The sequence below is a fragment of the Teleopsis dalmanni genome, chromosome 2 (assembly GCF_002237135.1).
Source record: "Teleopsis dalmanni isolate 2A chromosome 2, ASM223713v2, whole genome shotgun sequence".
Taxonomy (NCBI): domain Eukaryota; kingdom Metazoa; phylum Arthropoda; class Insecta; order Diptera; family Diopsidae; genus Teleopsis; species Teleopsis dalmanni.
This window is the reverse complement of record NC_051847.1, coordinates 62,341,879-62,357,159: the sequence shown is the minus strand read 5'-3', so window position 1 is coordinate 62,357,159 and position 15,281 is coordinate 62,341,879. Positions and strand designations below refer to the sequence as shown.

General features: G+C 29.8%; 2 protein-coding genes across 2 annotated transcripts in view; one reads left to right on the top strand and one right to left on the bottom strand.

Moving 5' to 3' along the window:
- The window catches only part of LOC119674684 (uridine-cytidine kinase-like 1), an 11,116-nt gene extending 7,265 nt beyond the window's left edge, over positions 1-3,851 (top strand). The window contains exons 2-9 of the mRNA XM_038085838.1: positions 1,569-1,912; positions 1,968-2,074; positions 2,165-2,335; positions 2,400-2,536; positions 2,659-2,845; positions 2,908-3,157; positions 3,224-3,567; positions 3,637-3,851. Of these exons, the coding sequence (XP_037941766.1) occupies positions 1,569-1,912; positions 1,968-2,074; positions 2,165-2,335; positions 2,400-2,536; positions 2,659-2,845; positions 2,908-3,157; positions 3,224-3,567; positions 3,637-3,756 (1,660 nt within the window). The 3' untranslated portion in view covers positions 3,757-3,851. The remainder of the gene's footprint in view (positions 1-1,568; positions 1,913-1,967; positions 2,075-2,164; positions 2,336-2,399; positions 2,537-2,658; positions 2,846-2,907; positions 3,158-3,223; positions 3,568-3,636) is intronic.
- A 9-nt stretch (positions 3,852-3,860) lies between these two features.
- Positions 3,861-12,228, bottom strand: LOC119678762 (beta-alanine transporter). Its single transcript, XM_038090808.1, has 7 exons — positions 12,207-12,228; positions 12,097-12,148; positions 8,936-9,413; positions 8,538-8,856; positions 5,106-5,364; positions 4,230-5,038; positions 3,861-4,161 (listed from the first exon to the last, which is right to left on the bottom strand). The coding sequence occupies exons 3-7, from the start codon at positions 9,046-9,048 to the stop codon at positions 3,874-3,876; spliced, it is 1,788 nt and encodes a 595-aa protein (XP_037946736.1). The 5' UTR covers positions 9,049-9,413; positions 12,097-12,148; positions 12,207-12,228; the 3' UTR covers positions 3,861-3,873.
- Positions 12,229-15,281: the final 3,053 nt, after the last annotated feature.

The window sequence follows — 15,281 nt, the reverse complement described above, 5'->3', positions numbered from 1 at the left end:
TGAGAAAGGTGATCTTATATATATTTAGTTATATGGACATTTTGTTAGTCAATCTATAACATCTATAAGAATCTATAAATACGATTATTATATTCGATGTTTAATACAATATTAGAGTATATTGCTCTAATGGTATGTATGTATGGTATGGAACTACGGGGCGAACGATCTGACATACTAACTTCTGGTCTAAAAATGTACTTCCAATTGAAATAATAATAATTAGAAGAGATAATAATAGATACTAATTGCGATAGTAGATAAATGCTGCAACCTAGGAGATACTAGTACAGATATGCACACACTTGAGTTAACAAAATTATTCCAAACAATTACTTAGAGAATATTAAATACGCATCCAAAATGTTTATTTTGAAATTGATATAATATTAAAACAACAAATTAAAAAAACTCATTTGTTTATTTGCTTTGTATATGAACGCAAAAACCCATAAAGTGATCCTTATTTTTATATTGATAAAGATAACACACAAGTGTTGTCTATAACCACATTCACTTTATTTTCAATAAAATTTTATATTTACAAACTATTACTAATGGCTACAATCAAAACAATTTCCATTAACACAGTCCCTAATTGTTTTTGTAGAATTTTACTAAATATTTTTAACACTGACTGGACATAAAACCTAGACGGAAAAACAATTTCAGATCTTAATTGGTTTATGGGTCTCGCAGGAGTTCTGGAACTTTACCCCAAACTTAGTCTGCTACTATTTTTAGCGCTTTGCGTCCATTAAACCGTACGTGCTGAGTAGGATAACATAGTGTCAAGAACGACATCCAACATTTTTGGTTTGGCGAGAGAAACTTCTAGTTTTTCTGTATATGTTACCTTTACAGCGGCGTATCCACAGAGGCATATTTTCCTCGTTTTCTTAATTTTTTATTAAATGGTTTATATAGATGCTATATAATCTATTCATAGAAATGTACCTAAAGATTTTTATTATGTACATAAGTCTACATAAATCTACATAAGTCAGTACTGGAAGAATTATTAATTAATATACCAAGAATTAGTGTCTAGACTTAAGAGATTTTGATGAAAAAAGTTAGGTTAGTTGAAAAAAGTGATCCTAAAGATCTATTAATGTCTAAAGTTCTATATTATGTTTAGGAGTTAATAAAGTTAGAAGCTAATAAAATATTTTCTCTTTTATGTGAAAGTTTGATGTCTCTTCCTTTCTCCCATTCTTATCTATACACTAATATGATACAACTATCAATTAAATCATTTTGTATGTCATACAAAGACTATATTTTAATACAGAGACATATTTTAATTTATTTAAACTCTATTTTACTAGATCATGTACAATATTTGTCTTTTCTTATGATTATTATTATTTGTAATGTAAACATGATATTTAATCAATTTATTATATGCATATATATTTTTTGTAATTATGGAATGAGAATACTTTGGTAGTGCATGAAAGTTAAATATATATAATTGTATATAATACAATTATATATAAATGTATATAATTTTATTTCAGACATTTTTTTCCTTTAATATGTGTTTAATTGTGTTTCGATTTAAGCACTTCAATAAAATATATTAATTATTTTTTATATTTTTATAGTGATGACCGATCTGATGTAACTGAGCAATTATATGTTGATCCAAATATACATTCTGAGTATACCAATGGGGATTATATGTGCTGTCCAGCATCACCAACAACAGTGCCAGCTAGAAGTATAGCAGCAGAACAAACAGTACGTATTAGGCCTAAACGTCAGCGTACTACGTCTATAAATAATCAAACGACAACAGCAAATCCATCCGAATGTATTATCCGTGCCAATAATCGCACTATTTATACTGCTGGTCGGCCGCCTTGGTACAACTGTGCCGGCCAGCAGGTGGAACCATTTGTCATTGGTAAAGAACTGTTGATTATTTTATTTTTTGTTATAAATAATTTTTAAATTTATAGGTATATGTGGTGGTAGTGCTTCTGGAAAGACTACAGTAGCGCAAAAGATTATCGAAAGCTTAGATGTTCCTTGGGTAACGTTATTATCCATGGACTGTTTTTATAAGGTAAACAAATTTGTTGTAAAATAATTTTATAAATTAAATTTATAATATAAATAGTAATGAATATATCAACACATTCAATAACTTTTTTAGGTTTTAAATCATAAACAGCATGAACTAGCTTTAGAGAATGAATACAACTTTGATCATCCTGATGCGTTTGATATTGATTTGCTGATCACAGTACTGAAAAAATTAAAAGAAGGACGTAAAGTGGAGGTACCAGTTTACAATTTTGTTACACATGGTAGAGAGTCGCAAACGGTAAAATGTTAACTTAAGTTATAAGAATACAACAACTATTTTAGTATTTTTATTTTAAAAACAGAAAACTATGTACGGTGCTAATGTTATTATATTTGAGGGTATACTTACTTTTCATAGTCAGGAAATATTAGATTTACTGGATATGAAAATATTTGTGGATACAGATGCTGATATTCGGCTAGCTAGACGTTTAAAGAGGTAAATTTAAACTCCTTTACAAGCAATTTTTAAGTAAAAGTTAATTATTTATTACGTTGTCTCCATTAATGTTGTTGTAGTTGTTTAATTAAAGAGTTATCTTCAATTATTTTTTTTTATAGAGATATATCACAACGAGGACGTGATTTGAAAGGCGTTCTCAAACAGTATTTGACCATGGTAAAACCATCATATGCAAACTATATAGCACCAACCATGGTACATGCCGATATCATAGTTCCTCGTGGTGGTGAAAATAAAGTAGCAATATGTCTTATAGTGCAACACGTTCACACACAACTGCAGTTGGTAAATTCAAAAATTAAAAATACTTAACAATTCCTTAAACTATGTTTCCACCGTTTCATTAGCGTGGTTTTAAACTTAGAGAGACTTTAGCAAATTCCTATAAAGATCAACCAATGCCTAATTCATTGCATTTGATAAGCCCAACACCACAAATTAAGGGCTTACATACATTTATACGTTGCAAAAACACATCAAGGGATGAGTTTATATTTTATTCGAAAAGACTAATACGCTTAGTCATAGAATACACACTAAGTCTATTTCCTTTTAAGACCACAATTGTGGAAACTCCGCAGGGAGTATCATATGCTGGTAAAAATAAGCAATTGTAAAAGTAAACGTATTTAGTCTTTAAATAATAAATATTTTGTTGTTCAGGTCAACGGATGTCCTCAAAAAAAATTTGTGGTGTCTCAATTTTGCGTGCCGGTGAAACCATGGAACAAGCTATATGCGATGTTTGTAAAGACATACGTATTGGCAAAATTTTAATACAAACAAATCAAGTCACTGGCGAACCAGAATTGTATTATCTGCGCTTACCTAAAGATATCAAAGACTATAAAGTAATACTAATGGATGCTACTGTAGCGACTGGTGCGGCTGCTATGATGGCTATAAGAGTATTGCTAGATCATGATGTTCCCGAAGAAAATATTATCCTCGCTTCTCTTTTAATGGCCGAAATAGGAGTACATTCAATTGCATACGCTTTTCCACAGGTGACTTTTAGATAAATACAGACATTTAAATATATATATATTTAAATACATTTAAAATATATTTCATAGGTAAAAATTGTAACTTCGGCTTTGGATCCGGAGATAAATGACAAATTTTATGTGATACCTGGTATTGGCAATTTCGGAGATCGGTATTTCGGTACTGAACCTTCTGAGGATTATTTTTAATTTAATGAATGTGAAATTATTTAATAAATGTTTTAGTGTAATTAAGTTAAATATACCAACGACTATGTGAGTTTATGCCTATTATTTTAAAATATATCATTTATACAGAATTTCAACTTAACGATAATTTTTAATTTCATTTTTACAAATACTACACACAATGCGCTTACGTCTATGTCCATAGTTCTCACTACGTTCAGAGGCCGGACTATGGTTTCTGTTTATTGGAGTTTTTTTTGTTGATTCACAGCAACAAGAAAAAAATTTTAATGGAATTTTTTCACCATCTTCTATTGTCTGCGGTAGATTTTTGTCTCTTGTTTCCGGTAAAAGTAAACTAGCAAAACCTCCAATAATTAACAAAGTGCCCATGACAATTAATGGTAAAACGAGCATATGTTGTCCCTGTAATTAAAGTAATTATTTAACATTAAAAAAAAGAAATAGTTTTTTCTATATTTTAAATTACATACCATGTGATTTATAATTGGTATTACAATAGGTCCGATCATGGCAATCACAGAACTAAAACTCATACCCAGACCTCGTACGACAGTCGGATATAACTCTGAAGCTAACAATGGCAGCACTACGAAAGCGGATGAAATGCCCATTTTCCCAATGCAGTACAAGAGTAACATAATCTCAGGTTTTTGCGCATAGAGAAATGTTGCTACACATGCAATGCCACCACATAACATGGATACACAAAGGATCCAACGACGCCCGATATAGCTTAGACCAGGCCAAAGTAAAAGATATGTTGGCAATTCTACTGCACCGGCAAGAAAAAAATTCCAAATCTCATTACCACCCAAAGCTGGTGCGTAATAACTTAGTCCAACATAAACACTTGTGTTAGCAAACCAAATAAGTGTTATAATAAGAGTTTTACGACGCATATTAGTGCTACGAAACAGATCGAGTATACCATAAGATTTATCAAGTTCATTAATTGATTCCACTTTTGGTGTTAATAGCTTTTGCTGTACGATGCTGACGAAATTTACGGGTATCTGATAACCATTCACACGTGCTATTGTTTTGAGAATTTTGGCTGCTCTCAAGGGCTGACCGACGGCTATAAGCCAACGTGGTGATTCTGGTAAAACAAAAAAGCATGAGAATAGCAATAGTAAAGGCAGTGAAACAGCTAATGTTAAGAATCGCCAATCGCGTATTATATACACAATGCCTGCTAATAATACAAGTCCACATGAGTAAGCTATATTCGATACAATTGTACAGAACACACGTCTTTCCGGTCCAACCAATTCAATTGCTAAATAAAATATACAAATAATTTGAATTACATTTATTTCAACTGTAATAATTGAACGTTTATATACCTAATACATATGGCGATGCTAGTATTGCTGGTACAGTCCAACCAACTACAAAACGCATTCCCAACCATGAATAATAGTTCCAAGCGAAAGCACTAGCCGCACAAGCTGTAATCTCAAGTATTAAATATAAATAGAATGAAGGTCGCCGACCCCAGAAATCTTGCAAATAACCGAAAACATAATTCCCGAGTAAGCCACCAATGCCAAAAACGACTAAAGCCAATGTAACCAAATAACTTTTGTCACAGACTAGGTTCCACTGAAATTTTAATTAAATGATACAAAGAGTAAAATAAAGTTATATACATTATTTTATATAAATTAATTGATATATTTATTATAAAATAAAATTATATAATATACAGTTTTTGTATATTATTTAATAAAATTATTTATTAAAATGTTCTAATAGAAACTAATAAGTTTTCAGAAGAAAGTGTCTATGATGTTAACAAGGAATAAGTACCTCAGAAATCTAACAAGAAAAAAAGGGTATTGCGAAAGAAAAAAAAAGCATTGGAATATATATTTCATTTAGCATAAGTAGAAAGCTTACTCTGTCAATATTTAGTTTATTTAGAATTTCAATTAATTATTAATAATAGTAAATATAATAATATCGATAAGATCTAAGATCTATATAAATATCTTGATATTCTGTTATTGTTTCAGATTCTTTGTTCGCAGTAACTTGGATGCTCTATGCTTGATTGGATATGCTCGAATATCAGTTAGAGCCTCCATCCACAGTTGGACACCCTCTCTTAAATTGGATACTTTATACTCAGTTGTATACTCTGTCTTCAGTTGGCAACTCTATCCTCTATTAGAAACTCTATTCTCAGTTCGATACTCTATCGATAATTGGATACTTTGTCCTCAATCGGATGTTCTGTGTTATATTGAATACTCTGTCTTAAGTTGGATACTCTATCTTAGATTGAATACTTTGTCCTCAATTGCATACCCTGCCCTAAGTTGGATATTCGGCTCTAGTATAAAAACTCTCTCTACAGTTAAATATTTTCTCTTTGGTTTGGTACTCTGTCTTCAGTTGATTCCCTGTACTACTTTAAATACTGTGTCCTTAGTTGACTACTCTATCCTCAGGTAGATACTATGGTTTATGTTGAATACTCTGTCTTATATTAAATACTCTGTATTCGGTTAGATACTCTGCGCTCAGTTGTATACTTTATCCTCGGTTGGATAATCTATGTTCAGTTAAATACTCTATTCTCATATGGATATTCTGTGTTACGTTGGATACTCTGTCCTAAGTTGGATACTATGTCCTTAACTCAATACTCTTTCCTCAGTTGGATATTTAGTTCTTAGTTGGATATTCAGTTCTCAGTTGGAATTTCTGTTCCCACTAGAAACAACTGTAAACATATCTGTTAAGTACAGCATTACATTATTGATCCAGGCACATTATTGATAGCACAGTATCTCTTAATCATTACAGTGTGAGAGGTATATGACAGATGGCTCCAAAAAAAAAAGCATGACTGGAAGGACTAATTTTAAATAACTTTTTAAGGACTTTGTCCTTTTAACAACTTTTCGTTATCTGAATGGAAATGCAGATTGTGCTATATTTTAAGATCTTGCAGTTGTGAAAGTATATGAACTATGAGAAAAAATTACTTTAAGTATTAAATAGCAATTATTTAAAAACATTTTATTTAGGGAATATATAAATGTATTTGATCACCTGAACGCATTATAATTATGAATTTTTTAATACAATTTTTAATTTTTTTAAACTATTTTTATTCTTATTAAACTAAAAATTGCATGTATACATATAAATTAAGAGTGCAAAAACTATAATTAGAAATAAGAACAAGAATAATTAGTAGCACTGATTTTAATTAACTGGAAAAAGCTGTGGATGTGATTACTTATGACTGATTTATTTGAATAAAAAAAGTATACTTTTTTTAGATCTATTTATAATAACAGTGCATTCTTCTGATGTATTTGATATTTATATGAACGATATATGATATAGTGAACCAATTTCATTTACTTGTCAACTTCATTCACATTATTTAATAAAAATCCTATGAATTTGCAGTTTTATTCTTTATTTATTTCGAGTTCACTATAGTACTTAATGAACTAGATAAAAAAACAAATAACCTGTTAAATCGATTGTGGTGGTGGCCAAAAATATATATGGTTATAAAACATTTTCGTTACTGCTTCATAATTAACTTACTAAACTCTTGTAACGGTTATAAATATATACCCTACATATATAGGATGGATTCGAAAGTAGATACAATTTTTTAAAAATAGATATTTGTAGGGATGACATCTATTGACAATTCCTCGTGTCGATATAGTCAATCATTATTTGTATTCAATTCACCTGATTAACCACTGTGTGAGTTTAAGCTCTTATAAAAAATGCATTTACCGATCAAAGGGAAGCGTTTTATGGACGTAAACGGTATCAAAAATTCTTATACCGGCAGTCTGATTGGCTGTCCAACCGATTATGAAAAACATTTATTTGATATATTTTCAGACTGAGCAAATTGCTATATACTTAGTTAAAAGGAAACGATTTTGAATAAAATTAATCGGTTTTTCCATAAAATTATTAGTCGAAATTTACTTTGTATTTTAATATATTTTAAAATTTTTTTTACTTTATTGGTTTATTACTTAAATTTATTTTAATTTAAATATTCATATTATTACTTTTTTACCAAGTTTTAAATATTATTTTTTTCATTTATTAATTTTTATATTTTTTTAAATTTATTTCCTAAAATTTATATTAATATTTTTATTGAAATGTTGTTTTGTTATGTTTTATTTTAATTATTTTGTTTTAATTAAGTTTAAAATGTTAAAAAAAATATTTTTTATTTATTTTTTTTAATAATTTATTTTTAATTTAAAAAAATTTTTTTATTTATTTTTTTAATAAGAATTATAAATAATAGATTTTTAATTCTTATTTTTAATTTTTCTTTATTTTTTATCTCATTCAAAATAATTACTATTTTTTTTATTTAAAAAATATATTATTATTATTTTATTTCAAAACTATTACAGACACATTTTTGAATTCAATATATCTCCTATTTTTTTTTTTTGATGTTAGAAGTTACTGTCATAACTCCATTAAGCATTCACCGAATACAGTTCTATTTTTGGATTCGAAATGAAATAGTCTCACCAATTCTTATTGTGTTTACAGTTACAGTTTTTTAATTTAATTTGATGATTTCTATTTTTTTCTTTAATTTTTTGTACTTTATTATTTAAAAAAATTTTTATCACACCCATTAAAACCATTAGGAAAATACATAAAATCACAATTTTATTTTTAATATTCTCAAGAAGTTAAGAACAGTATACCTATTTTATTGCATTTATAATATATCTCTAAAAAAATCAACATGTACTCACCTCAGAAACAACCGTACTAGGATACATAGACTTATCATAAAGCCAACCATGTTGACAGTCAATGATTTTGGTGTTTACTGGACTTCCAATCTGCCAAACCTTATCGTTTTGTAGTTGTAGTGGTGTCCGATATTCCAAATATCTAACGATATCCGAATAATTTCTATTGTACATACTGCATGCCATATACTCATTACTGCTGTTATCAATACTAACAGGTATGCTTAAATTTTTGACAAGTACAGGATAATCAGGTGTCCAAGGTTCGAGTTCAGGAACTCTGCACCAATGCTTAGGTGTAGCCGCAATAAATAATTGACTATGACGAACCAAAAATAAAATAATTATTTCACTTACTTTTTTCAGTTGTGAATATAGAGATATAAAGAATATAGAACCTGTAAGCGTGGAATGCGCAAGGTAAAGCTGCTGGTAATAGTACTGTGCATATTATAATTTTTTGATACAATCCAAATGATCCAATTTCTTTAAGTACTTCATCAAAATCCATTTTTTCTCTCCTTTTGGTATTATATATTGGTAAAGACAGTTTTTTTACTTGTGTACGGAATGTAATTCAAACAGCAACTAAATCTTAGTTTCCAAATATTGACTTCCAGTGAACAATTTTGGATGAACACAACAACAACAACAATAACATTTTGCGTTCAACTATAATTGAGGAACACATTTGAACTTAAAATTTCCAGTCGTCCATAATTTGAATATGAAATAGAAGAATTTGCAAGTGTTTTGATTTTGATTTTGAAACTCAATTGGATATAATTATATTACGGCTTGTTCATGTGTCTAATTAATTGGTTACCACTGCGTTGGCAAGGTCTACTTTAATAGGCTACCGACCCAACATACGAACTGTGAGAAGACATATAAAATTTTTTATACATAAAAACGGAATAAGTAAAACTTTGGGTTTTGTGCAAAATTCATAGATATTTTTTTTAGAAAAATTATTCTTTTACAGTTTGTAATATAAATCGGCTCAGAGTGTACAGGTTGTGAAAATACTAAAGTGTTGAACCGAAATCACGTCAAGCGTTTTTATTTTTAAGGTGTAATCGTTTTGGTTATTCAAGACTGGTTAATTATTTTAAAATTTAATTATAAAAATATTTGCAAAAAAAAAGAGCACAAATAAATATGATATGAGATATATAACTTCTGTTATATTCAAAGAAATTCGCAATTATATTAATAATTTTAATATATATAGGTATATTTAATGTGTAGTTAAGACTTATCGGAGATCTTTAATTCAACTTTGACATAATTTATTGGATTTGTATTGAATTTGAAGATACCAGTTTAAAGATTGCCGATTTATCACGACATGTGATTTATTGACCCATTGGTTGAATGTTTTGTTCAGATAAAATAAAAAAAATATAGACATTATAAATTCCTAACGGTATAAATCCAAGGTAAGATTTATCTGAGATCTGTAATTCGAATTTTACATAACTTATTAGATTTGTACTGAATTTAATGATACCACTTCAATGAATGCCGACTTGTCATGATATGAGGTTCATAGACCCAAACACATCCATTGGTTTAATGTTTTGTTTAAATAATATTAAAAAAATGTAGACATAAATTCTTAACAGTATAAATCCAAGGTAAGATTAATTTGGAATATTTAATTCAACTTTGACATTACTTATTGGAGTTGTACTGAATTTGAAGATACTACTTCGAAGATTGCCGACCTATACACACCTATTGGTTGAATGTTTTGTTCAGATAAAATTAAAAAATTGTAGATATAGATAGATAAATTCCTGGCAGTATAAATTTACAACTAGACAATTAATATTCAACAATTCAATATTATGTCTACTCTCCTATATGGATGTCAATCATGAAACGCTGCGTCAAATGACATCAACGCGCTATAAGCCTTTATTAACCAGTAGTTACGAAAAATTGTTAAAATGTTCTGACTATATGAACTATGTGATGGTTTATTACTATAAAATATGTGAAACTGATGAGCCTCGTTTTGGTCGGCCAGTCACTAAAAATACCGATGTAATTTTGGAGAAACTGGTAGAGCCAGACTCTTGATGTTTAGGTATTACATGAATTAATGCAAAGCAATTTGAATGACCAGAATAACATCAGTAAATCACCGACGAAATAGAACCATTTTTGAAATAAATTATTTCGAGCAACGAAAAATGGATTAAATACATCAATATCCAACGTAAGCGATCATGTTCAAAAGTCGTTGACCCTCTACAAATGAGTTTAAAACCTGAATTAACAATAAATTAGATTACGTTGAGTGTTTGGTGGAATTGGAAGAGAATTGTCTATTTTGAACTTCTCCAGCTTGATGCAACGGTTAATTCGGTCCTTAAGCAATAAATACTGCTTCAAATATTTATATAAGGCATTTTAATATATTTTAATGTTAGAGTGATAATAGTGGTAATCAGATGAGGCTTGAGAAACTTAAGTTCCCCAACCTCTCCCAAATGAATCGAATGACATTATTTATATATATGTATATTTATTATTAAAGCATTATGGCTGCTTAATAAGATAATTAATTTATTACGGGTCTGGTGGTAGAAAAGATATATAAAAATACATAATTTTCTATAATCGGCATACTTTAATACGGTTTATTTATCAATTTAAATACAGATGTCTCAAATCTGTAATCACTATTTGAATATTATTATGAAGTAACAATAGAAATTTATATGTGTAGTATTATATACTACAATATAAATTTTATATACGGTAACAGTACGCTAATCGGTTGTTGCGCTAAGTAATTGCAAAATATACATAAATAAAGTAACAACATCAATGTAAATTGAAAGCGCTGCAAATATATAGTCTTCTGGTGAAATAGAATTGGCATGGTTGCCTCCCACCATTAACTGTACATCGTAAATCAAGTATATCCCAAATATACCAACGCCAAAACAACAATAAATTATATGCAATGTGCGGCTGGGAAAGAATATCATGACGATCCCCATTACTAATAGAATAATCGCTAATACGATCATTATACCTCCACAGGCTGTGAAGTCAATCTGTGTTTGTAACGCAAACAGCGTTAGACCAACAACAACAAGAAATGTTATAACCATAGCATACAATATCTGAAAGTAGAAGTATGTTATACAATAAATATAAAAATTGCAGTACATTGGACGTACCAATTCCAATTTGTAAAAAATGGTTATTACTCCCAATAAAAACGCTTCACAAAGTGTAAAGATACCGAGCATTATATAATTAGTTGGAGAAGTGCGACGTACATTTTCACAGCAAACCAATACCAACATACATATGAATGTGGCTCCTAATGCTATCCAAAATAAGTAAATACGTTGTAAAACATAAACTTTAAGATCATCATTGAATACAAACATCCCTATTATTCCTATAGTGACAAAAATCTGGACCTATATATTTTATAAGAAAAAAATATGATTTTTGGGATATAAAGATATTATATAATATACTTACAGCTACTATAGAGAAGACTTTTGATATAAACTCATGGCGCACTGACCTGTCGTCAAAACTATAACCATTACTCCATTCTGGATTATATCTGTTATTTTCTATAGTAAAGAGCTGTATAAGCTATGGTTATATTTAAAATATATGCACTTGTCATACCGCCAGATTTGATCATCTTGTATTACTTATAGAGTTCACTTTAATATAACACAAAAATTTTGAAATATTTTTAAAAAAAAGATTCACAGGATATTCATTTGTATATAAAATATAATCAAATTTTCTGAATTAAAAGTTAAAAAAAAACAACTTGAATAAAATAAGTTGATTTAAACGTCAATTTTCTTCTTGATTCTTCTTCTTCTTGAGTTAGTGCTATTACGCACTTTTACTCTATAATGGCTGGGGAGCTTATCTCTACCCCAAACTATGCTTTAACTAAGCTTAGAAATCATATAATTTATTTGCCTTTTAATTGATGACGGACCTTAAATCAGCATATCTTCCTGAGAGTCCAGAAGTGGACTTGAGGATTGTTAGGGCGGGGTTAAGTAGCGTATCAACTTTAGTGAATAATATTAGAGCTCTGTCTCTGATATATTTTTTCACTGAGTCAATCCTAAGATCTCTATATATGTCTGTTGATCTAATATACCATGGAATCTTAAACAGTCTTCTTAAATCCAGGTTTTGAGCTATCTGTAATTGTTTTAAGACCGAATTGTTTTTTTTGGAAAATATGACACAAAATACTTTAAAAAAATTAAAAATATAAGAGTTTTTAAATTGAACGTTTATCATTTTCATCTCTTTCTATCTCACGAATCCCCCTTTTTTACTTTTTTCTTACTACACACTCCATCCTTAGTCCTGCATTATTTTGCAACCCTTCTATGTTTCATGCTCTCAAGTCCACGAAAATCAAAACAACACAAACGTGTGGTTTGTTAAATATCACTTTATATTATTTTTGTCTATGATGTTACTGTGACCTATAAGGAGTAAGTTAATTAGTAATCACGTTCACAATACGCGATTAACACTTGTGGAAGATATTATAAGTCTTAATTGAATTATAAAGCTATAGATGAGTATAATTATTCTATCTAATGTAGAATTATGTAAAACAGAATTATCTGGAAACTCCAAAACTCTATTTGTGTAAGTTAATATCCTTGTATTTTTGGTTACCACAATAACTACCGGAAGGATTTACATAAGTGTTATATAGAACTGTACAGATGTTTTGTTATAGTTGTATAATAGTTTAGAATTGCATTATATTTACTTAAGCATATATAAATTTTGTTGTTTCATTAACATAAAGGATATATATAATATATCCATTTAATTTACGACAGAATTGAAAGAGTCACAGGCAGCAAAAAATTCTGCCTAAAACACAAAACAACGATAGTTATTGTTTGCCTAAGAAATGATCACATTCAAGAGTCTCTCATGATTCACCATCTTAAGAACTGTGAAGGATGATGATTGCAAGTATTTCCGAGACGTAGATTTATCCCTTTTTATAAGTGAAAATATATACTACAGCTTGTTTATTTTTGCCGTAGGGATGCAGCTCATAGTAGAAGATTCCCTGCCAATCCCACCAAGTACACAGTAAAATCTTCCAAGCGGTTAATCCTCGCTTGGCCACCGTTTCAGCCGGATCACCGCAATTCGACTACAACCGTTTTCACTAGACGTTATTGTAAGTTATCCATCATCACCAATCATCAACCGCTTTAGAAGTGAGTCGATTTAATTGCGATTCAGTAGCGATTTGCAAATGGAAATTCGGTCCATAAGGTTTTTTACGTTAATTCTTGTGACACCCATAGATCAAGCTTCTTTTTGTATCCAAACTAATTCAAATGGTTCCAAACGATTTTTTGTGCAATCTTTAGCTCTTGAACAGTCGAAACAGTGCTTAGATGATGGTCGATTGTCAGACTCCACTGCATGGTGCATCTTTAACATTAAAATTACCGGTGCAAAAACTCATATTTCTAACGCCATCTAACATAACCCAATCGGACTTGTACAATGCGGAAAACAGATACCTAAAGTCCTTTTTTGGGAAAATAATAGAAAATAATATATTGCCAAATGTTATAATTTTTGAAAAGCTACCTTGTATTAAAATAATGGCTAATTAAATAGACTTTTCCAAATGGTAAAACTATCTGAAGTATAAATGAAGAACAGGCCCTAAAAAATAATGTAATAAACTAACCAACGCTAATAATTTATCTAACCACAAGTATCCACAACAAAGATTTGACTACCTCAATTAGGTTTTAATAAGTTTCTGAACATACAGAGATCCATTGAAAGGAGGAGTCCAATGAGCTGGCAAGAAAAGAAGCCTCCATGATAATGTTGGGACATGAACTGATTTGTTGTTAATTTCAACGAGTATGGAACGAAGTACTGAGGGCCTAAGAATAATACATGCCGCGATAACTCTTATAGACCTTTCACTTTGACACTTCGTTTAACTAACCGTATCCCACACTCAGGGATATGAAATTTTATGTTGTAAAACTGCGGTTGACAAAGAATATAATTTTTGAAGGGGATTTGCAAAAAAATATCCAGTTATTTCTTTTTCTTTTTCTTCCGTTTAACTTCTACATTTCTTGTTGAAACGCATATCTAATTCCTTTAGTAGGAGCCAACTAGCTATTGGCAAACAATAGGAGCCAACTGTTCAGTTCATCCATAATAACATTTGTTTGTATGTTTAGTTAAGCCAACGTCTCTTGTGTAGTAGTTACACATTGACATTAGTTGGGTTTTGTAATATATTTTACTCGCTGTGATGTTAGGACTGTGGTTGCACATCGCGAGAATAGCAGCTCTACTGTCGGCGATGATTACGCCTATCCCGTTGAAGGATTGTGTAAAATAATTTTTGGAATTAATTTTCAGACATAGGAAGATTATCTGATAGAGCAGCCAACATAGATTAACACAATTAAAATCACTTATTGGTACCAGAATATTATAAACCTTGCAAAAGAAACAGTTAGAATTATCACAGGAATCCTGACAGGGCACTGTAATCCAAAATACCACCTTACGAGACTGGCTATACATATGAATGCAAACTGTAGATTCTGTGATGAGAAGTCAGCCACACCAAATGCTGTCAGAATGCTTTGCGCTAATGCACATACGGAATAGCATCCTAGATATGTGTATTCTTACGGAAAAAGTAATAAAACT